The sequence below is a fragment of the Rhinoraja longicauda genome, chromosome 30, assembly GCF_053455715.1.
Source record: "Rhinoraja longicauda isolate Sanriku21f chromosome 30, sRhiLon1.1, whole genome shotgun sequence".
Taxonomy (NCBI): Eukaryota; Metazoa; Chordata; class Chondrichthyes; order Rajiformes; family Arhynchobatidae; genus Rhinoraja; species Rhinoraja longicauda.
The window spans coordinates 3,951,820-3,976,373 of record NC_135982.1 but is presented as its reverse complement, the minus strand read 5'-3'; the positions used below and the strand labels follow the sequence as shown (position 1 = coordinate 3,976,373).

At 48.8% G+C, this 24,554-nt stretch overlaps 1 protein-coding gene across 1 annotated transcript in view; it reads right to left on the bottom strand.

The window, feature by feature from the left end:
* The window catches only part of espn (espin), a 182,887-nt gene extending 160,108 nt beyond the window's left edge, over positions 1 to 22,779 (bottom strand). The window contains exons 1-2 of the mRNA XM_078425730.1: positions 22,319 to 22,779; positions 5,690 to 5,883 (exon numbers count right to left, since the gene is read on the bottom strand). Of these exons, the coding sequence (XP_078281856.1) occupies positions 5,690 to 5,883; positions 22,319 to 22,612 (488 nt within the window). The 5' untranslated portion in view covers positions 22,613 to 22,779. The remainder of the gene's footprint in view (positions 1 to 5,689; positions 5,884 to 22,318) is intronic.
* Positions 22,780 to 24,554: the final 1,775 nt, after the last annotated feature.

Here is a 24,554-nt window from a genome sequence, read left to right as displayed (position 1 = left end):
ATATGTTTCTATAAGATCCCCCCTCAGTCTTCTAAATTCCAGCGAGTACAAGCTCAGTCTGTCTAGTCTTTCCTCATATGTAAGTCCCGCCATCCCAGGGATCAATCTGGTGAACCTTCTCTGTACTCCCTCTAAGGCAAGAACGTCTTTCCTCAGGTTAGGAGACCAAAACTGCACACAATACTCCAGGTGCGGTCTCACCAAGGCCCTGTACAACTGCAGCAGAACCTCCCTGCTCCTAAACTCAAATCCTCTTGCTATGAATGCCAACATACCATTCGCTTTCTTCACTGCCTGCTGCACCTGCATGCTTGCTTTCAATGACTGGTGCACCATGACACCCAGGTCACGTTGCATCTCCCCTTCTCCCAATCGGTCACCATTCAGGTAATACTCTGCTTTCCTGTTCTTGCCGCCAAAGTGGATAACCTCACATTTATCCACATTATATTGCATCTGCCATGCATTTGCCCACTCGCCTAATCTATCCAAGTCACTCTGCAGCCTCCTAGCATCCTCCTCGCAGCTAACACTGCCACCCAGCTTCGTGTCATCCGCAAACTTAGAGATGTTGCATTCAATTCCCTCGTCCAAATCATTAATATACACTGTAAATAACGGGTCCCAGCACTGAGCCTTGCAGTACCCCACTAGTCACTGCCTGCCATTCCGAAAAGGACCCGTTTATTCCTACTCTTTGCTTCCTGTCCGCCAACCAATTTTCTATCCACCTCAACACTGAACCCTCAATACCGTGTGCTTTAAGTTTGTACACCAATCTCCTATGTGGGACCTTGTCGAAGGCCTTCTGAAAGTCCAGATATAACACATCGACTGGTTCTCCCTTATCCACTCTACTAGTTACATCCTCGAAAAATTCTATAAGATTCGTCAGACATGATTTGCCTTTGGTAAATCCATGCTGACTTTGTCCGATGATTTCACCACTTTCCAAATGTAATGCTATCACATCTTTAATAACTGACTCTAGCATTTTCCCCACTATCGATGTTAGGCTAACTGGTCTATAATTCCCCGTTTTCTCTCTCCCTCCCTTTTTAAAAAGTGGGGTTACATTAGCTACCCTCCAGTCCTCAAGAACTACTCCCGAATCTAAAGAGTTTTGAAAAATTATCACTAATGCATCCATTATTTCTGAGGCTACTTCCTTAAGCACTCTGGGATGCAGCCTATCTGGCCCTGGGGATTTATCTGCCTTTAATCCATTTAATTTACCTAACACCACTTCCCGACTAACCTGGATTTCCCTCAGTTCCTCCATCTCATTAGACCCCCGGTCCCCCGCTATTTCCGGCAGACGGTTTATGTCTTCCTTAGTGAAGACAGAACCAAAGTATTTGTTCAATTGGTCTGCCATCTCCTTGTTCCCTATGATCAATTCACCTGTTTCCGACTGCAAGGGACCTACATTTGCCTTAACTAATCTTTTTCTCTTGACATATCTATAAAAGCTTTTGCAGTCTGTTTTCAGGCAAGAAAACGCTACTGAGGGCAAAGATCAGATCAGCAATGAAAGCTGTTGAAGGGGGTTTGAAGAATATGTGTGTGTGTGAAGAATATAGTACACACACGCAATAATCCACCCTCTCTCGCACACACATGCACACAATCAATAATATCCCCTCGATCTTGCGCACGCACACACACACACACACACACACACACATGCAATAATCCACCCTCTCTCGCACACACATGCACACAATCAATAATACCCCCTCGATCTTGCGCACACACACACACACACACACACACACACACACACACACACACACACACACACACAATAATCCACCCTCTCTCGCACACACATGCACACAATCAATAATCCCCCCTTGATCTTGCACACACACGCACACAATAATCCTGTCCCCTTTGCACACACATAATTATCCAGTCTTTCTTGCATACATACACACATGGACACCCAGACACACACGCGATAATCCACCCTCTCTTGCACACACACACACACACACACGATAATCCCCCATCTCTCTTGCACACACATGCGATAATCCTCCCTCTCTTGCACACACACACACACAAGATAATCCCCCATCTCTCTTGCACACACACACACACACACACACACACGATAATCCCCATCTCTCTTACACACATACACACACGATAATCCCCCATCTCTCTTCCACTCACACACACATACACACACGATAATCCCCCATCTCTCTTGCACTCACACACACACATACACACATGATAATCCCCCATCTCTCTTCCACTCACACACACATACACACACGATAATCCCCCATCTCTCTTACACACAGTAATACAAAGCAATGCATTGCCAACTGAGTACAATATCTGTGGACTTTACTGAACTAATGAAAACTGTGGATTTTTTTAACACTTAAGAAATAAATAAATGAAATTAAGACAATCCAATAACCTGTTGCAGCTGCAGTATGTGGACCCATGGCAGCCAAATCTGTACAAGGTGCCAAGGAACTTAGGGTCAGAGCTGCTGAGTTGCAACATGAGGTCCAGAGACTGTACTTCACCAGGTAGAGGGGAGGTTGCACGGATATTTGACTCAAGAAGTAATCGCAGCCACGGGTCAAGTACGGCAGAATTGATCAGTGAATGGAGGCAAGAGAGTGTGACAAAAGGTGAGGCAGGTTAATGGATCCAGGAGAAACATCAGCCCTGGTACCTGAACACCAGGAGTGAGGTTTCTGCAGCCTCTGTAGACAGGAGCAAAGTGATGCAAGCGTACCATGGCATCCTGGTACACAGGGTGGCAAAGGAAAGAGAATGTAGCAGTGGTAGGGGACAGTACAGTTTGGGGAAATATAGTTTCTCTGACGCCACAAATAAAAGCCCAAAGACCACGTTGCCTGCCCGATGGCAGAATGAGGGACACTCTCTCAGCGTGGAGTTGAACTTTGAGAAGATCGTGTCATGTTTCACAGGGGAACCCAGGACATGGAGAGGTCTAGGAAGAGGATTCTGCTGAAGGAATATGAAGAGTTACTGCACTGCAAAGCAGAATCATATTAGAGATCGTCTCTGGGTTACTGAACAAACCCCAGGAAATCTGCATAGGGTCCAAGGCATCAGAGAGTTGAATGCCTGGCCCGAAGATTGACCTGGCAAAAATATGCTTCAATGCATTTTACTGGCACATGAGTGAGGGAAAGAGGTGGCTGTACCAGTGGGACGGTCTTGACTAGAACCGGGCTGTGACAAGCATCCCCATGAATCTAATAATAAGAGCTTTAGATGGAGTTTAAAACTAAAAAATGAGAAAAGTGGGTGGGGAGTGTTCAAGTAAGGAGGAAAATAAAAGTGAAAGATAACAGACAGGGCAATACGACAGTCTGTCAGAAGCAGTCAGACGATGAAAGCACAGCAAGGAAATAGTGCCAGAGGAACTCAACCGACCGAGGACCATCTGTGAGAGCGGAAGGGAGGAGGAATTGTTGACATTTCAGGTCAAAATCCTACATCAAGATTGACTCGATGACTTCCTCCAGTAGATTGTTCATAATAAGCTCATAAGTTCCAGGAGCAGAATGAAGCCATTCGGCCTATCAAGTCTCCTCTGCCATTTAATCATGGCTGATCTATCTTGTCCCCGCCTTCTCCCCATAACACTTGACACCCGAACTAATCAAGAATCTGTTAATCTCCGCCTTAAAAATATCCATTGATTTGACCTCCACAGCCTTCTGTGGCAATGAATTCCACAGATTCACAACCCGTTGACAGAAGAAATTCCTCCTCATCTTCCTTCTGAAGGTACGACCTTTTATTCTGAGGCTATGTTCTCTGGTCCCAGAATCTCCCACTAGTGGAAGTATCCTCTTCACATCCGCTCTATCCAGGCCTTTCACTATTCGGTAAGTTTTCAGTAAATTGCAATCAGGTTTGTTGCTCCAGATCCCACCAGCTACAGTCTCTTGCGTTTCCAGGGTAAATAGTGGTGAGCTAAAGTGGAAAGCTCTCAAACGCACGTCTTGCTCAGTGTAATATAGATGGATTAAAGGCAAAAAGAGAGATAAATGGATGCTGTCTGAGCCATTGGGGAGACATGGTGCAAATTGACTAAGATTGGAATTGTTATTCTGGGATTCTTGGTGTTGAGCAAAGACGGGAGAAATGGAAAAAGAGGAGAGTGGGAGTCGAGGACTAGAAGTCATAACTTCAGAATTAAAGGACGTTCCTTTAGGAAGGAGATGAGGAGGAATTTCTATAGTCAGAGGGTGGTGAACCTGTAGAATTCTTTGCCACAGAAGGCTGTGGAGCCAGTCGATGGATATTGTAAAGGCAGGGATAGATAGATTCTTGATTAGTAAAGGGTGTCAGGGGTTATGGGGAGGAGAATGGGGTTAGGAGGGAGAGTTAGATCAGCCGTGATTGAATGGCATAGACTAGATGAACCGAATGGCCTAATTCTGCTCCTATCACTTATGACCTTATAATCTCATAATGTGAATGTGAGGAGGAGGCAGCGAGACATCAGAGATCAGATGGCAGCACAATGGTGCAGTGGTAAAGTTGCTGCCTTACAGCGCCAAAGAATCAGGTTCGATCCTGACTACGGGTGCTGTCTGTATGGCGTTTGTATGTTCTTCCGTGACCACGTGGGTTTTCCCCGGATGCTCCGGTTTCCTCCCATATTCTAAAGAGGTGCAGGTTTGTAAGACCATAGACAATAGACAATAGGTGCAGGAGGAGGCCATTCGGCCCTTCGAGCCATGTGATCATGGCTGATCATTCTCCATCAGTACCCCGTTCCTGCCTTCTCCCCTGACTCCGCTATCCTTAAGAGCTCTATCTAGCTCTCTCTTGAATGCATTCAGAGAATTGGCCTCCACTGCCTTCTGAGGCAGAGAATTCCACAGATTCACAACTCTCTGACTGAAAAAGTTTTTCCTCATCTCCGTTCTAAATGGCCTACCCCTTATTCTTAAACTGTGGCCCCTTGTTCTGGACTCCGTATACTTCATAAGTATATGAAGAAACTACAGATGTTGGTTTAAACCAAACTACAGATGTTGGTTTATACCAAACTACAGATGCTGGTTTAAACCAAACTACAGATGCTAGTTTAAACCAAACTACAGATGCTAGTTTAAAAGTTATTCCCTTATCGTGTATCTATCTATACACTGTAAATGGATTGATTGCAATCATGCATTGTCTTTCTGCTGACACGGTTTGCAAGCAACAAAAAGCTTTTCACACTGTACACGTGACAATAAACTAGACTGAACTGAACTGAATCAGTCAATTTTTACTGTTCTGGTTTTCAGTCCTTGATTTTTCATCCCAAATGGGAGAACTGGGATTTGAATGAATCATATCTTGCAAGGACCCTAACACCACCTGCAGTTATACTTGGCCAGATTTAACTCACTTCAGAAGCTGAGAAGCAAGCCCCCCATCCCCCTCCCCCCCCCCCCCCCCCCGCCCCCACCCCACTACAGAAGAGTCCCGATCCAAAACATCGTCTCCAGATACACTGCTTGACCCGCTGAGTTACTCCAGCACTTTGTATCCATCTTTCATCAACTATCCATGTCCTCCAGAGATGCTGCCTGACCTGCTGAGTTACTCCAGCACTTTGTGGCTTTTTTTTGTAAACCAACATTTGCAATTCCTTGTGACTGCAAGCGATTATCGTTGCGTTACTTACTTGGGACATTTTCCGAGCAGTAGTCGTAGGGACGGGAGGTCACCTTTGGCTGCGGCGTAGTGCACAGGAAGGGCTCCTGTGTCCGTCGCTGCTCCTGGGTCACTGCCCCCACCTTCCAATAACCACTCTGTGATACTGTGATGTCCGAACCACGATGAGAGGTGTAGAACTGTGGCCCCAGAGCTGTCTTTATCCTGCAGAAATTGGGGGGGAAATAAATCTATCAGTCTCGCAGATTCTTGCAGTCTTTGAAGATTTTTTTCCAAAATGGTTATACAACACTTCAATTGAAATCCACAAAATGCTGGAGTAACTCAGCGGGTCAGGCAGCATCTCTGGAGAAAAGGAACAGGTGACGTTTCGGGTCGGGACCCTTTTGCTGAGTCTCGACCGGAAACGTCACCTATTCCTTTACTCCAGAGCTGCTGCCTGTCCCGCTGAGTTACCTCAGCATTTTGTGTCTAGTCCCGGTGTAAACCAACAGCTGCAGATCCTTCCTACACTTCAATTAAAATGTTCTGGCCTCCACACTTTGTGGATGAAACAAGACACAAAGAGCTGGAGTAACTCAGTGGATCAGGGACGATGTCCGACCCGCTGAGCTACTCTAGTCCTTTGTGTCTTTTTCTTGTGAACCAGCATCTGTAGTTCCTTGTTTCTGCACTTTGTGGATGATATTGAGCGGGCAGAAAGGGTGTAAGGAAATTCCATTGACTGCAATGGTTACCATGTTGGACTCAAAGCCACAGTGCGTAGACTTAGGACGGATGAAAGGGAAGGAGAATGTATGCGATAACTGATCGTTTTGATGAAGTAGTCAGGAAGCACCCAGGGCCACAATTGTTAATGTGTAGAAGGCCAAGTACAAGGTAAAAACTAGCCAGTCGCTCTGGTCCTAGTTAGGGTTAAACTTCAAGAATCCTGAGGTAAAGGTTAATTTTGCAGAGTATTTATAAAGGAAAATTGGACATTTCAGTCTGGTTCAGAGACCAGCAGCATAAAATTGTTTGTGTCGGAGTGGATTAGTTTCAATTATCTTTACGAGTCAAAAGGAATTTCACAGAATATTTCCTCCAGATTGGCATGTTTCTTCCCCAGATTCATGGCTTTGTGTGGATGGACAAGATGCCAGAAGTGCTCTGGATAGACTGAATGAATCAGAATGACCTTTCCTGCCCAACCAGGGACACATGTTTGTCAACATGCCGAGCATCTGTACACTGAACACAATAGTGAAAGGCCTGGATACAGTGGATGTGGAGAGGATGTTCCCACTAGTGGGACAGTCTAGGACCAGTCATTGACTCAGAATTAAAGGAAGGAGATGAGGAGACATTTCTTTAGTCAGAGAATGGTGAATCTGTACAATTCTTTGCCACAGAAGGCTGTGGACCAAGTCAGTGGATATTTTTAAGGCAGAGATAGATTGTTCATTAGTATGGGTGTCAGGGGTTATGGGGAGAAGGCAGGAGAATGGGGTTAGGAGGGAGAGATAGATCAGCCATGATTACATGGCGGAGTAGACTTGATGGGCCAAATGGCCTTATGACTTTAGATGTTAGAGATACAGTGTGGGAAGCTGGCCCTTCAGCCCACCCAGTCTGTGCCCACCAGCTATCACCATGTACACTAGTTCCATGCTATACACCAGAGACCATTTACGGAATCCAATTTACGAAAACCAACCCACACATCTTTGGAGCGTGGGAGCACCCGGTGAAAGGGGAGAACGTACAAAATCTGTACAGACAACACCCGTAGTCAGGATTGAACTCGGGTCTCTGATGCTGTAAGGCAGCAACTCTACCGCTGTGACAGCGTGCCGAACTATTTCCGTACTGTTGACTCATTTGCGCTACGTTCAGCCAGTGCGAGTGTCAGAAGCCACAACCTCTATATCAGCGATCTGCCACGCACGACCTCACGCCAGTATGGATACGCAGATGACTTGGCCCTACTGCACTCGGACAGGAGCTGGTCAAATGTTGAGGATGTGCTCTCGGCAGATATGGAACTTGTCGCGGGCTACCTTAAGACCTGGAGACTAAAACTGAGTGTGGCAAAAACCACCACAACGGCCTTTCACCTGAACAACAAGGAAGCTCAACGCCAGCTAACCGTCACCCTCAATGGGTCACCCCTACCCTACAACCCATTTCCTACATACCTCGGGGTGAAACTAGATCGGCAGCTGATCTACAAGCAACACCTTGAAGCTCTCTGTGCTAAAGTCTCGGCACAGAACAACCTCTTGCGTTGCTTGGCCGGATCGTCATGGGGCGCCAGGACATCTACTGTCCGAACCAGTGCTCTTGCACTTGTGTACAGCGCCACTGAGTACTCCGCCCCAGCATGGTGCCGCAGCGCTCATACCAGCAAGCTAGACGCCACCCTCAACGACACCATGTGGATCATCACTGGCTGCCTACGCCCTACTCCGCAAAGAGTGGGTGATTTAAAAAAAAATTTAAAAAGCGGTGCAGGCTCGAAGGGCCGAATGGCCTACTCCTGCACCTATTTTCTATGTTTTCTATGTATCGCACCCGCCAAGCTTGGCAGAGAGTTCTTCACTCATAGGCTGGTGTGCAGGGCCCCATCGGACGCCAAACATCCTTTGCACCACCTCGCCCAGGATTCACAGCAACTGGAACCTCAACGCCTGTCATCTCATCGCCCCTTCTCCCGTCATGCAGCGACCCTCTGTGGCTCCGGTTTCAACATACTAGGAGCATGGAGAACCAGCTGGGAACAGACATCGCCACCTCCTCAATTCACTGTCGCACCAAACACCACAGCCCCACCCGGCTCGGACATGCCCCGCAAAGAGTGGGTCGCCCTGAACCGGCTCCGCACAGGGGTCGGCCGGTTCAACGCCAACGTGCATCGTTGGGGGTTGCGTTCATCAGCAGCCTGCGTGTGTGGGGCAGACCAGCAAACAGCGTAGCACGGCATGTTCGACTGCACTGTCCTCCGCCCCCCTGGTGGAGGGGTAGACCTCACGGCCCTCGACAACAGCACATTGCACTGGCTACAGCGCCTGGAGGGCGTTACATAACTTCTGCTGCCTCAAACGCAAGAAGAAGAAGAAGAAGAAGAAGCCATAATTTAGCACTTGAGAGTCAGAGGGCTACAGATACAGACAAGGTGGACCCCTCCCCTCCTCTGTCCAGCGGAGTCACGGCAGCCACACTGTTCCAGTGGAGCCCCATGCAAACTCCACAACGATCGGCGCAGAGTATCAAAGACAGACACAAAGTGCTGGAGTAACTCAGCGGGACAGGTGGCATTATGGATCGGGACCCTTCTTCAGTCTGAAGAGGTGTGAGTGAAGCAGCCTGAAGGGTCCTGACCCAGTAACGTCACCTGCCCATTTTTTTCAGAGATGCTGCCTGAGCCGCTGAGTTACTCCAGCATTTAGTTTCCATCTTTGATATAAACCAGCATCTGCAGTTCCTTTTTATTAAAATGGTGCTCTGTCCTTTGACTTGGTATGTTGATGGACACAACAGCCCCCGAGATTGGGTTCGATCCTGACCACGGGTGCTGCCTGTGTGGGGTTTGTACTTTCTACCTGTGACTGCGTGGGGTTTTCCTCCGGGTGCTCCGGTTTCCTCCCGCATCCCAAAGACTTGCGGGGGTGCCGGTTAAATGGACCTTTGCAAAATTGCCCCTGACATTGTCAGTAACTCCTTGCAGCTGCCAACACAGTCTCTGCCGTTTGGCCCAAGCCACAAGAACAAGAATCCATAGCTGACACAAAGCCACGTCCCTGCACTAAGCAGAGAAGGTGAGGCCACATAATGAGAGTGGATAAAACCTGTCAGAACCACACCTAAGCCCCACCATCCTGTCTCCCTCTCAAAATGTTCCCACCAGCGCTGGGCTCTCCTGCAAACACAAAGTCTGAAGAAGGGTCTCCACCCAAAACGTCACCCATTCCTTCTCTCCAGAGATGCTGCCTGTCCCGCTGAGTTACTCCAGCTTTTTATGTCTATCACAAAAACATACTTGGACTGGCCCTTGGAGGGCTTTATAAAGCCCTGCTGCATTTTTAAATTGCCCATGACCCTGCCAGCTCACTGTGCGTTTAAGTGTTAGCAATGTACTGATGATACAGTCAATTTTGAAGGTAATCTGCTTTATTTTTCCAAATCCACTGTAATACAGCCGGCACTAAGGCAACACATCGGTTAATGGCTGGATTACTTAAAGCAAATTAGCTTTCAAGCTCAGTACTGTTTTGTCCCTTACTCACTCACTCACTCACTCACCCAGACAGCAACCAGAAAGAGCACTCAAAATCTTTCAAAATATCGTTTTCTTTCCCATGAAGCACTTTATAAATTAAAATAATATTAACACAATCCCTCCCCTGATACAGCATTCTCAAAACCCACATTCGGGGTGATTTCAGAAACTTTGGGTTACGATTTTCCTTCTCATGTTGAGGTTGCAGTTGTTTCAGTCATGTAACTATTTGATCAGGGATGCCGTTAAATGATATTAATTGGCCCGTTAAAATACACTCCAACTTTCCCTCAGTGCCCAGTTTCCCTTTGGAATGTTTTGCTGTGTTTCAAAAATCAATATGTTTGCTAACGAAAATGTTCATGAGCTCAATCCTGCTGCATCTCAGACCTGACCTACTTCTTGTATCTGGGTTTAGCTGGATATTAATTGAAACATGTTCTCTTTGTGTGTGTGTGTGTGTGTGTGTGTGTGTGTGTGTGTCTGTGTGTGTGTCTGTGTCTGTGTCTGTGTCTCTCTCTCTCTCTCTCTAACGCACACACGCACACAACAGTCACAAACCTGAGCTGCCCAGACCAGCAATGGAGTCACAGTCTTCCTCTGCTGTATTAGTTTGGACTGTACAGCATTATCGAAGGATTACAATGTGCCAACAATGATCATTTGCTTCTTTATTTCTCCAACCTCAAATTTGCAAGACTTCAAGTGGTAACTTTAAATCAACTTCAGAGGCAAGACGATTTGCTCTGTTAAAAATAAAATGTATTTATTTATTTTGAGAGTCATAGACTCCTACAGCATGAAAACGGGCCCTTCGGTCCATTGAGTCCATGCCGACTATTAATCTCCCAATTAAACTAATTCTACATTAATCTAATGTTTATTCTCCCAGCATTCTCCATTCTCCAACTCTCTGTCCGTGTGTATGTGTGTTTGTGCACACCATAACTTTGGTGCTTCGCACAGCCAAAACGGTACACCATAGCGCCACAATTTTTCCACAACCTTACTCACCATTATCCTGGGCATAATCTCTAACAACTCTCATACAAATTGAAGCTACATTTTTAAAGCTACAGACATTTTAAAGTTTAAAATTCACTTTCTAACCCATTTCCTGAAAGTCCTCAGCGTATGACATCACAATCGGCCACATTCGACTTCATTCGCCAAAACAAGATGGCCGCCGCCAGCCTGGCCTCAGTCGTTCCCTCGCCCCCTCTCCCCTCTCCCCTCTCGCCTCTCGCCCGGCCCCGGCCCCGGCCTCAGGGGAGACTCGCACGTCGGCAGTCAGCGTTGAATGCATGGGCACTGGTAAGTGCCTTTCGCAGCCAGCGGCTCCACGGAGGGGAGTGGGCGTGGTGGCCGAGTGGGTGGAGGGGAGGGGGAGTGGGTGGAGGGGAGGGGGGGGTGGGGGGAGGAGAGAGTGCAGGTGGGGGAGGGGGGGAGGGGAGAGTGGAAGTGGGTGGAGGGGGAGGAAGGGGTGGGGGAAAGAGAGAATGGGTGGGGGAGAAGGGGGACAGTGGGGGGCAGGAGAGAGTGAGGGTGGGGAGGAGGGGAGAGAGGGGGTGGGTGGAGAGGAGGGAGGTGGGGGTCAGAGGAGGGGGGAATGGGGGTGGAGGCAGGGCTGGGGGACTGGGGGTGGGGGCAGGGGAGGGGCAAGGCAGGTTGGGGTGGGCTAGGGGGGATGGAGTGGGTCAGTGGGGGGAGGAGGGGGACTGAGTGCGAGGGGTGGGAATTGAGGGTCCTACACCAATACAGGAGAGACTTTGGGTCCAGGGCTCACCCTCTCAGTCACACCCTCTCCCCTTCCCTGCCTCCCCTCTACGAGGAATGGACCCAACGGGTTCACTTGGCCTAGTAACTCACTATTCACTCTTTTGCACGTTTGCCAATGTTACAAAAGTGGGTGGTTTTGTAGAAAGTGAAGGTGGTTGTGAAAAATCACAGAAGGATCTTGATCGATTGGCCAGATGGGCTGAGGAATGGTTGATGGGATTTAATACAGCAAAATGTCAAGTGTTGCATTTTGGGAAGTCTAACATGGGCAGGACCTACACAGTGAATGGTGGGGCTCTGGGGAGTGTTGTAGAGCAGAGGGATGCAGGAGTGCAGGTGCATGGTTCCTTGAAGAGGGAGTCGCAGGTAGATAGGGTGATCAAAAAGGCTTTTGGCACATTGGCCTTCATCAGTCAGAGTATCGAGAAGTTGGAAAGACATGTTGCAGTTGTATAAGATGTTGGTGCCCCTGCCACAAAAAAATAGTGTTTTGCCCAGTTTACTCAGTTTGCATTGCCACAAAAGGTAAGGATTGTGCATTACCCTGTCACTCTGACCTATCCACCTGCCCCCAACAAGGCCAAACCAAGGCCCCATGTGGACCTGAGGAACATCTCATGTTCAACCGGGGGGAAATCCCGCAGCAATTCGGATTCGAGGTCGCATTCAGCAAACTTGGGTAACTGTCCGTAGAAACAATGAACTGCAGATGTTGTTTTTTTTTTTAGATATACAGCGCAGAAACAGGCCCTTCGGCCCACGGGGTCTGCACCGCCCAGTGATCCCCGCACACTAACACTCTCCTACACCCACTAGGGACAATTTTTTTAAAAAAACATTTGTTTTTTACACACATTTGCCCAGCCAATTAACCTACAAACCTGCACGTCTTTGGAGTGTGGGAGGAAACCGAAGATCTCGGAGAAAACCCACGCGGGTCACGGGGAGAACGTACAAACTCCGTACAGTACAGCACCTGTAGTCAGGATTGAACTTGAGTCTCCGGCGCTGCATTCGCTGTAAGGCAGCAACTCTACTGCTGCGCCACTGTGGTTTATACCAAAGATGGATATAAATTGCTGGAGTAACTGGGCATTTCAGGCCAGGACCCTTCTTCACACTACTGAAATAAAGAGTTTAAAGAGTTGCAGAGTGCGCGAGGTGTCCTGGATGTAGGTGGAAAGGGATTGGAGCAGGGGGGATGGGATTGAGGTATGTGGAGATGAACTCAGTGGAGGTGACACAAAATACGGGACAGGCAGCATTTCTGGAGAGAAGAATGGGTGACATTTCGGGTCGAGAACCTTCTTCATACCTTCAGTTTAAACCAGCATCTGCAGTTCTTTCCTCTACATGATGAGCTCAGTGAGGCCGGAGCAGGCAGTCTGAGGAAGGGTCCCAACCCAAAACGTCACCTGTCCTTTTTCTCCAGTGACGCGGCCCGACCCGTTGAGTGACTTCTGGTGACTTTTCTGTTTGTTTGACAATAGACAATAGGTGCAGCAGGAGGCCATTCGGCCCTTCGAGCCAGCACCGCCATTCAATGTGATCATGGCTGATCATTCTCAATCAGTACCCCGTTCCTGCCTTCTCCCCATACCCCCTGACTCCGCTATCCTTAAGAGCTCTATCTAGCTCTCTCTTGAATGCATTCAGAGAATTAGCCTCCACTGCCTTCTGAGGCAGAGAATTCCACAGATTCACAACTCTCTGACTGAAAAAGGTTTTCCTCATCTCCGTTCTAAATGGCCTACCCCTTATTCTTAAACTGTGGCCCCTTGTTCTGGACTCCCCCAACATTGGGAACATGTTTCCTGCCTCTAACATGTCCAACCCCTTAATAATCTTATACGTTTCGATAAGATCTCCTCTCATCCTTCTAAATTCCAGTGTATACAAGCCTAGTCGCTCCAATCTTTCAACATATGACAGTCCCGCCATTCCGGGAATTAACCTAGTAAACCTACGCTGCACGCCTTCAATAGCAAGAGTATCCTTCCTCAAATTTGGAGTCCAAAACTGCACACAGTACTCTAGGTGCGGTCTCACTAGGGCCCTGTACAACTGCAGAAGGACCTCTTTGCTCCTATACTCAACTCCTCTTGTTATGAAGGCCAACATTCCATTGGCTTTCTTCACTGCCTGCTGTACGTGCATGCTTCCTTTCATTGACTGATGCACTAGGACACCCAGATCTCTTTGTACGTCCCCTGTTCCTAACTTGACACCATTCAGATAATACTCTGCCTTCCTATTCCTACCACCAAAGTGGATAACCTCACACTTATCCACATTAAACTGCAACTGCCATGCATCCGCCCACTCACACAACCTGTCCAAGTCACCCTGTAACCTCATAGCATCTTCCTCACAGTTCACACTGCCACCCAGCTTTGTGTCATTTGTATCTTTGTGTCATAATTGGCTATTCCTGCTGGAAGTCACCTGCCGGAGTTTAGTTTAGTTTAGAGATACAGCGCGGAAACAGGCCTTTCAGCCCACCAAGTCCATGTTGACCAGTGATCCCCAAATGCTAACTGTCCTATGCACACTAGGGACAATTTACAATTATACCAAGCCAATTAATCTATCCTGACTATGGCTGCTTGTCTGTATGGAGTTTGCACTTTCTCCCCGTGACCTACATGGGTTTTTTCTGGGATCTCTGGTTTCCTCCTACACCCCAATGACACACAGGTTTGTAGGTTAATTGGATTGGTATAATTGTAAATTGTCCCTAGTGGGTGTAGCTTAGTGTTAGTGTGCGGGGATCGCTGGTCGGTGCGGACTCTGTCAGCTAAGGGCCTGTTTCCACGTTGTATCTCTAAACTAAACTAAACTAAAAACCTTTCCCACTACGTGCACACTTCCAAGTGGGGAACTGAGGGCAGATAGGACCTTGTGAATCAGCACCTTCCAGAGTGCAGCCCAAAAAGTAAGTGGTGGAGTAGACCTAAAATAAACCAGGAAGGCCGGCTCCGTCCTGGGGGTAGAGTTGGATTCACTGGAGGTGGTCTTGGAGGGGTCTTGGTGGATGTTCCTCAAACTGCGGAGTATATTGGACAATACAGCTCACCTCCTCCATAACACACTGGTCAACCTGAGAAGTCAACCTCCTTCAGCAACAGACTCCTTCCACCAAGGTGCAGCACAGAACGCCACAGGAGATCCTTCTTCCCTGTGGCTATCAAACTTTACAACCACTCCCACTTCTGTCATAGGGTAGACTGACTCCCCTTCTCCCCAGCCCCCCCCCCCCCCCCCCCCCACACACTTTCCACTCATCACTTTAATTTCATTTTCATGTATCTTGTTGTGTTTTATGACTGTTGACAGACCAATTTCCCTCCTGGAATAAATAAAGTTCTATCGTATCGTATCATGAAATACTGGGTTACTCAGTAGAAAAAAACACAAAATGCTGGAGTAACTCAGGAGGTCAGGAAGCATCTTTGGACAACATGGATAGGTGATGTTCTGGGTCATGACCCTTCTTCAAACTCTGGGATACTCAAAAAAGAAAATGAGCTACTGAAAGGTCATTGACACAGAACTTTTATCCTTAATTCTCTCTCCACACTGGCTACCAGACCTATGCAGTTTCCTCCATAATTTCTGCGTTCTTTCTGACAGTGCTGTGTCCCTGAATTTTTATTGTGTATTTTCTACATACATTGCGTGGAGTCAGATTTTAGAAACATAGAAAATAAGTGCAGGAGTAGGCCATTCGGCCCTTCAAGCCAGCACCGCCATTCAATATGATCATGGCTGATCATCCTAAATCAGTACCCCGTTCCTGCTTTCTCCCCATATCCCTTGATTCTGTTAGTCCGAGGAACTATATATCTAACTCTCCCTTGAAAACATCCAGTAAATTGGCCTCCGCTGCTTTCTGTGGCAGAGAATTCCACAGATTCACAACTCCCTGGACAAAGATTGTGAGTTACACAGAGGCTGATTTTCTCATATGTTTCAACTGCAGGTTGTGTTGCTTTTAAGTCAGGACTCCCCAAGGGAGGTGTACCAACAAAATACCTTGTGAAATCCAGCACGTGTTGGAGGTGGTGCAGTAGACAGTGCTTTCATCAGCTTGATCAACGCCTCATATTGCTGCATCAGTACGAAACTATAAATACATCAAAAGGATCTAATACCCCATGAAAAGTTGTGTTGCAGAAGTGAAAACCATTTTACTTCTGCCCCTGACTATAAAACAAAAGTAAGCAAAGGTCGTGGGATGATACTTAAAAGTAAATCACAGCCACTTTTTTAAATGAACCATATCTGAAGTTCATAAGTTGTAGGACCAGAATTAGGCCATTCAGCCCATCAAGTCTACTCCACCATTCAATTATGGCTGATCTATCTTTCTCTCTCAACCCCATTCTCCTGCCTTCTACCCATAACCCCCCTGACATCCGCACTAATCAAGAAGCCATCAATCCCCACCTTAAAAATATCCACTGACGGCCTCCACAGCCGTTTGTGGCAATGAATTCCACAGATTCACCACCCTCTGACTACAGAAATTCCTCCTCATCTCCTTCCTAAAGGTAGGTCCTTTCATTGTGGTCCTGGACTCTCCCACTGGTGGACATATCCTCTCCACATCCACTCTATCCAGGCCTCTCACTATTCCATTTGTATTTCTGTCCCTTTCTTCTGCTCAACCACCACAGAGAGCTAATGGTGAGGATCAGAACTTTCTCCTTTACGTCACCAAGGTGAGGAATAAATGTAGGATAAACGTTCACGTTCACGCAACCAACTCATGTAGATACAAGGAACTGCAGATGCTGGTTTACAAAAAATAGACACAAAGTGCTGGAGTAACTCAGCTGGTCAGGCAGTTTCTCTGAAGAATACGTTTCAGATCACGACCCTTCTTCAGACTGATTGTAATGGGGGGAGAAAGCTGGAAGAGAGGTGGGGACGGGACAAAGTCTGGCAAGTGATAGGTGGATACAGGTGAGGCGGGGGGGGGGGGCAGTTGATTGGTAGATGTTTGGACAAAGACCAGGGACAACAGGGGCTGGCTCTCTACTCCTCCCCCCCTTCCCCTCCCCCCATCCCAGTGCTCGGCCAGCTTGTCACATCAGCTGAGGCTCGACTGACAACTATAACCTCAGGACCACAAAGTTGTGAGTTCAAGTCCTACTCAGAGGTGGAGTACAGCAACCTCAAGGAGTGCTGCCCTGTTGGAGGTGCTGATGAGCGAGATGAGAACAAGGGTGGATATTAAAGATCTAACTACACTTCACTGAGGAACAGCAGAATTGCAACCCCTCTTGACTTCCCCCTTTCTGATATCAGAGCCTGGATGTGTAGGAAGAAAACCCATCAGTCTGAACAAGGGTCTCAACCCAAAACGTCACCCATTCCTTCTCTCCTGAGATGCTGACCCGCTGAGTTACTCCAGCATTTTGTGTCTACCTTTGATTTAAACCAGCATCTGCAGTTTTTTTTCCTACACATCTTGCCGCTCCACTGCGAATTCTCCTCAAGGTATGTCTACTTTGAACAAGTTCTCCTCTCTTCATCAGTCTGAAGAAGGGTCTCGGCCCGAAACGTCACCCATTCCTTCTCTCCTGAGATGCTGCCTGACCCGCTGAGTTACTCCAGCTTTTTGTGTCTACCCTGGATCTGACGCCAGCCCTTACACCCTTTGGATTTTCAACCCCCTCCAACTAATCTCCCCCTTTCCGATATCATCCATCCACAGTACTTCCCCTGAGCCGCCATCCACCCCTCTGCCCCCCCCCCCCCCACCCTCTGAGCCTCGGTCTGACCCTCGCCCCTACCTCTGTTGGGTTTTCACCACCGCGCCCCTCCCCCCGACCTCCACCTTTCCACCACCTTCGTCCAACCCCCTCACCTGTATCCACCTATCACTTGCCAGACTACGGGTGCTGTCCGTACGGAGTTTGCACGTTCTCCCTGTGACATGCAAGAGTTTTCTCCGAGATATCCAGTTTCCTCCCACACTACAAAAACATGCAGATTTGTCGGTTAATTGGCTTCTGGGCGGCACGGTGGCGCAGCGGTAGAGCTGCTGCCCTACAGCGAATGCAGCGCCGGAGACTCAGGTTCGATCCTGACTACGGGCGCCGTCTGTACGGAGTTTGTACGTTCTCCCCGTGACCTGCGTGGGTTTTCTCCGAGATCTTCGGTTTCCTCCCACACTCCAAAGCCGTACAGGTATGTAGGTTAATTGGCTGGGCAAATGTAAAAAAAAATGTCCCTAGTGTGTGTAGGATAGTGTTAATGTGCGGGGATCGCTGGGCGGCACGGACTCGGTGGGCCGAAGGGCCTGTTTCCACGCTGTATCTCTAAATCTAAATTGCCCCAAGTGTGTAGGATGCGAATGTGGGATAACATGGAAACTAGTGTGTGGGTGATGAATGGCCAGCGTGGCCTGGGGACTTGTCTCCATGCTGTATCTCTAAACTAATCTATACCTAAAGTCAAAACTAAAGCTAAAAAATACTATACATAAATACAACCAAGCCAAAGTCAAGAACAATAGGTAGAGCAAAGGGGAAGATACAGAGTGCAGAATATAGTGCATCAGTTCCATAGACAAAGTCCAATGTCCACAATGGGGTAGAGGTGAATAGGACAGTACCACAGCTTAGGGACTTTTTAGACATTAAGGGAGACATTGGATATGGAATTTGTTCAGGAAAGTGGACCTGGAATAAAAGATCAGCAACGATCTAATGCTTGGTGCGAGCAGCTGAACAGGTCTGTTCTGGCAGTTATTTCTTACCTTCTTTCATTTTGTATGCTTGATAATCTGAAGTAATGTTGGTGCAAGGAAATGGATTGTTTACCCAGTGGCATTTCCAGTGAGATTTGATACAAGGTAAAGCTCTCCAGTAACATAGGAACAGGAGCAGGCTAACCAGTCGCTCAATTATAGATCCAGATTGATCTGTGTGACATCTCCAAATTCCACCAAGGTTCCACATCACCTAATGGATTGTTTAGTTTAGGGAGGCAGATTTGGCTCAGAAACATGCCCTTCGGCCCAACGAACCCGCGCCGACCAGCAATCCCTGCAAACAAACACTATCCTACACACAAGGACAATTTACAATTATACCAAGCCAATTAGCCTACAAACCTGGACATTGGCCAGAGGACAATGGAGATCCCGGAGAAAACCCATGCTTTTTTTTCCTAACAAAATCCCATCCCTATCTAGGGATGGTTACGACCCGAAGCATCACCTATTCCTTTTCTCCTGAGATGCTACCTGACCCGCTGACTTCCTCCAGCATTCAGTGTCTATCTTAGTATCAACCAGCATCTGCAGTTCATTCCGACACAAAATCCCATCAAGCAATTAAAATTTAAAAAATCCTACAGACCCCCAGCCTCAGTGTCTTGTGGAAAGAGAGTTTTCAGAGAGTTTATAAGGTCCTGAGAGAAGGCAGTTTTGTAATTTTCACACGTGAGAAATAGTCGTTAATAAATTCAATAAAAAGGTCAAGAGAAACTTCTTTCAAACAGGGTCTGGTTAGAAATGGGACCACACTACCTTACTTATTTATTTGGGGAGAAGATGGTGTGGCAGATGAGGAGGAATGGAAGGCAAATGGTCACTGGACAAGATAATGGAGGCTTTGATTGATATCAGAACCCTGTTGGGCAGAAAAATCCATTTGACTTTGTAGACTTTAGTCTTTACAGATACAGCGTGGAAACAGGCCCATCGGCCAACCGAGTCCACGCTGACCAGTGATCAACCCTAACACTAGCACTATCCTGCACACTTAGAGTGTAGGAGTAAAGCGGAACACCTGGAGGAAACCCACATGGTCACATGGAGAACGTACAAACTACATAGAGCAGCACCTATAGCCAGGTTCCAACCCGGGTCTCTGGCGATGTAAGGCAGCAACTCTACCACTGAGTACTACAAAGTCCTGGTTGTTCCATGCTATTACCAGCAGCATGGTGGAATGATACAAGGCTGTTCTCAAAGCTTCCTTGGACAAGAACAACAGTCCCATGACAGCCCAGAATAGGGAAGGAGGTTCTGAGACAGTAAGGTAGACCTTGTACCTTTGATCGGGATCGCAGAGACAAAATGGCAGAAGGAGTCCACCACTTCCATACCTTCCCACCCAACTCACACCTCCTGCTCCACCTCTGTCCTCATCTCCCACCTCCGAATTGAGCAGAATCGAGGCATGAGTGACCCCAAGGGACTGCAAAGAAAGTTCTTTATACAAAGTTACACATCTTAAAAATTGAGTAAGTGGCTTCAGAAATGAATTGTAGAATTTAGGGTCTTGACAGATGAAGAATGGCATAAGGGCGCAGCTGGTACAACATCTTCCTCATCAGAGTCCTGGGTTCCATTCTGACCTCGGGTGCTGTCTGTGTGGAGTTTGCACGTTCTCCCTGTGACCATGTGTGTTTCCTCCAGGTGCTCCGGTATCCCAATGACGTGTGGGTTTGTAGGTTAATTGGCCTCTGTAAATTATCCCTAGTGTGTGCAGGGAGTCGATGAGAAAGTGGGATAACATTGAACTAGTGTTAACGGATAATCAGGGGTTGGCATGAACTTGGTGGGCCGAAGGGCCTGTTTCCATGCGGGATCTCTAAACTAAATTAAGTGACACATTGAAGATTAGGAAACTAAATCAGGCCGAACCTTGCAACGCCGACCCAGTGCCGCCACCAGGAGAACGGGCCTTTCAGGGCAAGTTTTGGAGAACATTGAAACTTGAAGGAAACGTGGCGACTCTTGTGCACTGTCTCAGTCATCTACTGTTCTTACACTCATTTACATAGATGTGACTGTGGTAATGTGAGGCACGATTTTTACTGGTGTGTGCAAAAAGGAATTTCACTGTACATGTGATATTAAAGTACCATTGGACTATTAATACATGCCAGAGGGAAGATTCACAAAATTGGTGGCGCAGTGGTAGAGTTGCTGCCTTACAGCGAATGCAGAGCCGGAGACGCGGGTTCGATCCTGACTATGGGAGTTGCCTGTACGGAGTTTGTACGTTCTCCCCGTAACCTGCGTGGGTTTTCTCCGAGATTTTCATCCCACACTCCAAAGACGTGCAGGAATGTAGGTTAATTGGTAATGTAAAAATTGTCCTTAGAGGGTATGTGATAGTGTTAATGTGCGGGGATCGCAGGTCGGCACGGGCCCGATGGGCCGAAAGGGCCTGTTTCTGTGCTGTATCTCTAAACTAAACTAAAAAGAGATGCAGCCCCTTCATAAAGGGGAAATGGGCATAAGAATCAATTGAATGCAAAGAAAAAGAATCCAGAAACCAATGGAAAATACCAGGAGCTTTGAAATACAAAGACCCACAGAGGAGGAAGAACTTAGTTCGCTTCAAGTACATCCTCTGTCCGTCTCACTCATTAGAAAGGTTTTGTGTTTGTTTTATAGACGGATATTTTCTCCCTTAAATTAATTTGGCAGTGGAAGAAAATTTGATGGTGACTCCAAATCTTAACACAACGAATTATTTGTAAAGTTCACACAAGTTCTACAGACTCGGTTCAATCTACCTGTTGCACATTCAAACAATATTTCAGAGCACGGTAAAAATGAGCGCCAATACATTGGAAAAGTTTGAAGACAGACACGAAATGCTGGATAACTCAGCGGGTCAGGCAGCATCTCTGGAGAGAAGGAAGAGGCCGAGACCCTTCCTCACACTGAACTCCATCTGTGTAAAGGTTCTGCTGTGATGGTCACAGTCGGCGGTCGCCCAGAGGATATTTTTTACTGCTGTCGACACTAACAAGCACGAGTAGATAAGTGGGAAACAAGAAGTGGCTGGGATGCTTTTATCAAAGGATTCCGTTACTGACACAGGGTGCGAGCTCACTCCTTGTGGGCGGAGGTGTGTGTGAGTGTGAGTGTGTGTGTGTGTGTGTGTGTGTGTGAGGGAGTGTGTGTGTGTGTCTATTCCACTCTCACCCGGGAGTGTGACGTGTCATTGAATCCCTACGGCGGCTATCGGCGAGGGCCGAAGGGCCAGATCCTGTGCTGTACTCTGGTCTCCGTCCCAATTCACCACAGCCTCCTGATCCACAGTCGCTGCCTTCACACCCGCTGTCCACAGCCCTTGGTCTTTCGTGCCTCAGCCCCTGCCCCCCCCGTCCCCACTCACCACTGCCCCCCGAACCCCTTGTCACCTTGCGGTCCCCGCCCCGTCCACCGCCGTCTCAGCGCCCGGTCCAGTCTCCGTCTCACTGTCCCGTCCCCCTCTTTCCCACTGCCCTGTCCCCGGTCCTCACTGTCTGGTGTCCTGTCCCGTGTCCCACCTGTTGCCCGGTGTCCTGTCCCCACTGCCCACTGTCCCACCTGTGTGTCACAGCCGCCCGCGTTGAGCAGCCACTGTAGACGGGGCAGGTGTCCGGTTCCCCCTGATGTCCCGTCTCCCTGCCCGTGTCCCCTGTCCCCACTGCCCTGTCCCTGGTCCTCACTGCCCTGTCCTGTCCCCGGTCCCACATGTTGCCCGGTGTCCTGTCCCCACTGCCCTGTCCTGTCCCCACTGCCCTGTCCTGTCCCCACTGTCCTGTCCTGTCCCCACTGCCCTGCCCTGTCCCCGGACCCACCTGTGTGCCACAGCCGCCCGCGTTGAGCAGCCACTGTAGACAGGGCAGGTGCCCGGTGGCGGCGGCGTCGTGAGCCGGGGTAGCGCCGTTCCTGGCCCGTTGGTTCCCGGGCAGCTTCGCCTCGTCCACCAGGAAGGCGAGCGCGTCGGTGCGGCCGGAGCGGGCGGCCAGGTGCACGGCCGTGGCCCCCAGGTGGTCGGCCCCTGCCCCGGACAGTAGCCCCCGGCTGTGCAGAGCCCGCAGCGCCGGCACATCCCCGCCCTTGGCCGCCGCCAGCACCGGCTCCACCACCATCCTGCACCAGCACCCTGTTAGACCATCAGCGCCTGTTCATGCATCCTCTGCCCTGCCCACCACTGCCCTGCCCACCACTGTCCTCCCCACCACTGCACTGCCCGCTGCTGTTGCTGCTGTTGCTGCTGTTGCTGCTCTGCTCTGGGGCCATGCTGCAGATCCAGCTCCCGGGACATGAATTATCCATCAAAGAGGCGGCACCACCTCAGCACAACAACAGGCGCAACCAGTCCCTGAGCGGCACACGTTCCCTCCCTCCATTCTCTCCCTCCCCCTCTCCCTCCACACACACGTTCTCTCCCTCCACTCTCTCCCTCCCTCCCCCCTCTCCCTCCACACACACGTTCCCTCCCTCCACTCTCTCCCTACCTCCACTCTCTCCCGACCTCCCTCATTCCACTCTCTCCCTCTCTCCACACACACGTTCCCTCCCTCCCTCCACTCCCTCTTTCCACACACACACACTCCCTCCACTCTCTCCCTCCCTCCACTCTCTCTCCCTCCCTCCACTCTCTCTCCCCCTCCACTCTCTCCCAGCAGAGAGCTGCAGAGTGCAGTAGTGTGGAGATCCCTCTTCCGGACAACTCCTTGATACTTGTCACAAGACTCTGCTTACTGTCCCATGTGCCCCTGCCCTCCGTCCCGCTCCTCCCTTCCGCACTCCCCCCCTCTCTCACCCCTTTCTCCCCCTCCCACTGCCCTCCGTCCCATCCCACTCCCTCCAGTTCTCACCCCCTCTCAATGCCCCGTGTCCCTCCATTACACTGTCCCACTGCTCCACATCCCTATCCCCCCTGTCACCATGTTACCCCACTCCCACCCCAGTCACACTGACCCGATGCCCCCCAGCGGTTTGCTGGAGTTAGAAACATAGAAAAATAGGTGCAGGAGTAGGCCATTCGGCCCTTCGAGCCAGCCCCACCATTCAAAATGATCATGGCTGATCATCCAAAATCAGTACCCTGTTCCTGCTTTGTCCCCATATCCCTTGATTCCTTTAGCCCAAAGAGCTAAATCTAACTCTCCCTTGAAAACATCCAGTGAATCAGCCTCCACTGCCTTCTGTGGCAGAGAATCCCACAGATTCACAACTCTCTGGGTGAAAAAGTTTTTCCTCATCTCAGTCCTAAATGCCCTACCCCTTATTCTTAAACTGTGACCCCTAGTTCTGGACTCCCCCAAGATCGGGAACACTTTTCATGCATCTAGCCTGTCCAATCCTTTAAGGATTTTATATGTTTCTATAAGATCCCCTCTCATCCTTCTAAATTCCAGTGTATACAAGCCCAGTCGCTCCACTCTTTCAACATATGACAGTCCAGCCATCCCGGGAATTAACCTGGTGAACCTACGCTGCACTCCCTCAATAAGCAATAATATCCTTCCTCAAATTAGGAGACCAAAACTGCATACAATATTCCAGGTGTGGTCTCACCAGGGCCCTGTACAACTGCAGTAGGACCTCCTTGCTCAGAAACTCAAATCCTCTCGCAATGAAGGCCAACATGCCATTAGCTTTCTTCACTGCCTGCTGTACCTGCATGCTTACTTCCAGTGACTGATGTACAAGGACACCCAGGTCTTGTTGCACCTCTCCTTTTCTTAATCTGACACCATTCAGATAATGGACACAAAATGCTGCTAGTTCACAGATGCCACCTGTCCCACTGAGTTACTCCACTATTTTGTGTCTACCTTCGATTTAAACCAGCATCTGCAGTTCTTTCCTACACACCATTCAGATAATAATCTGCCTTCCTGTTCTTGCCACTAAAGTGGATGACCTCACATTTATTCACATTATACTGCATCTGCCCTGCATCTGCCCACTCACCCAACCTATCCAAGTCACCCTGCAGCCTCATAGCATCCTCATCGCAGCTCACACTGCCACCCAGCATTGTGTCAACTGCAAACTTGGAGATGTTACATTTAATTCCCT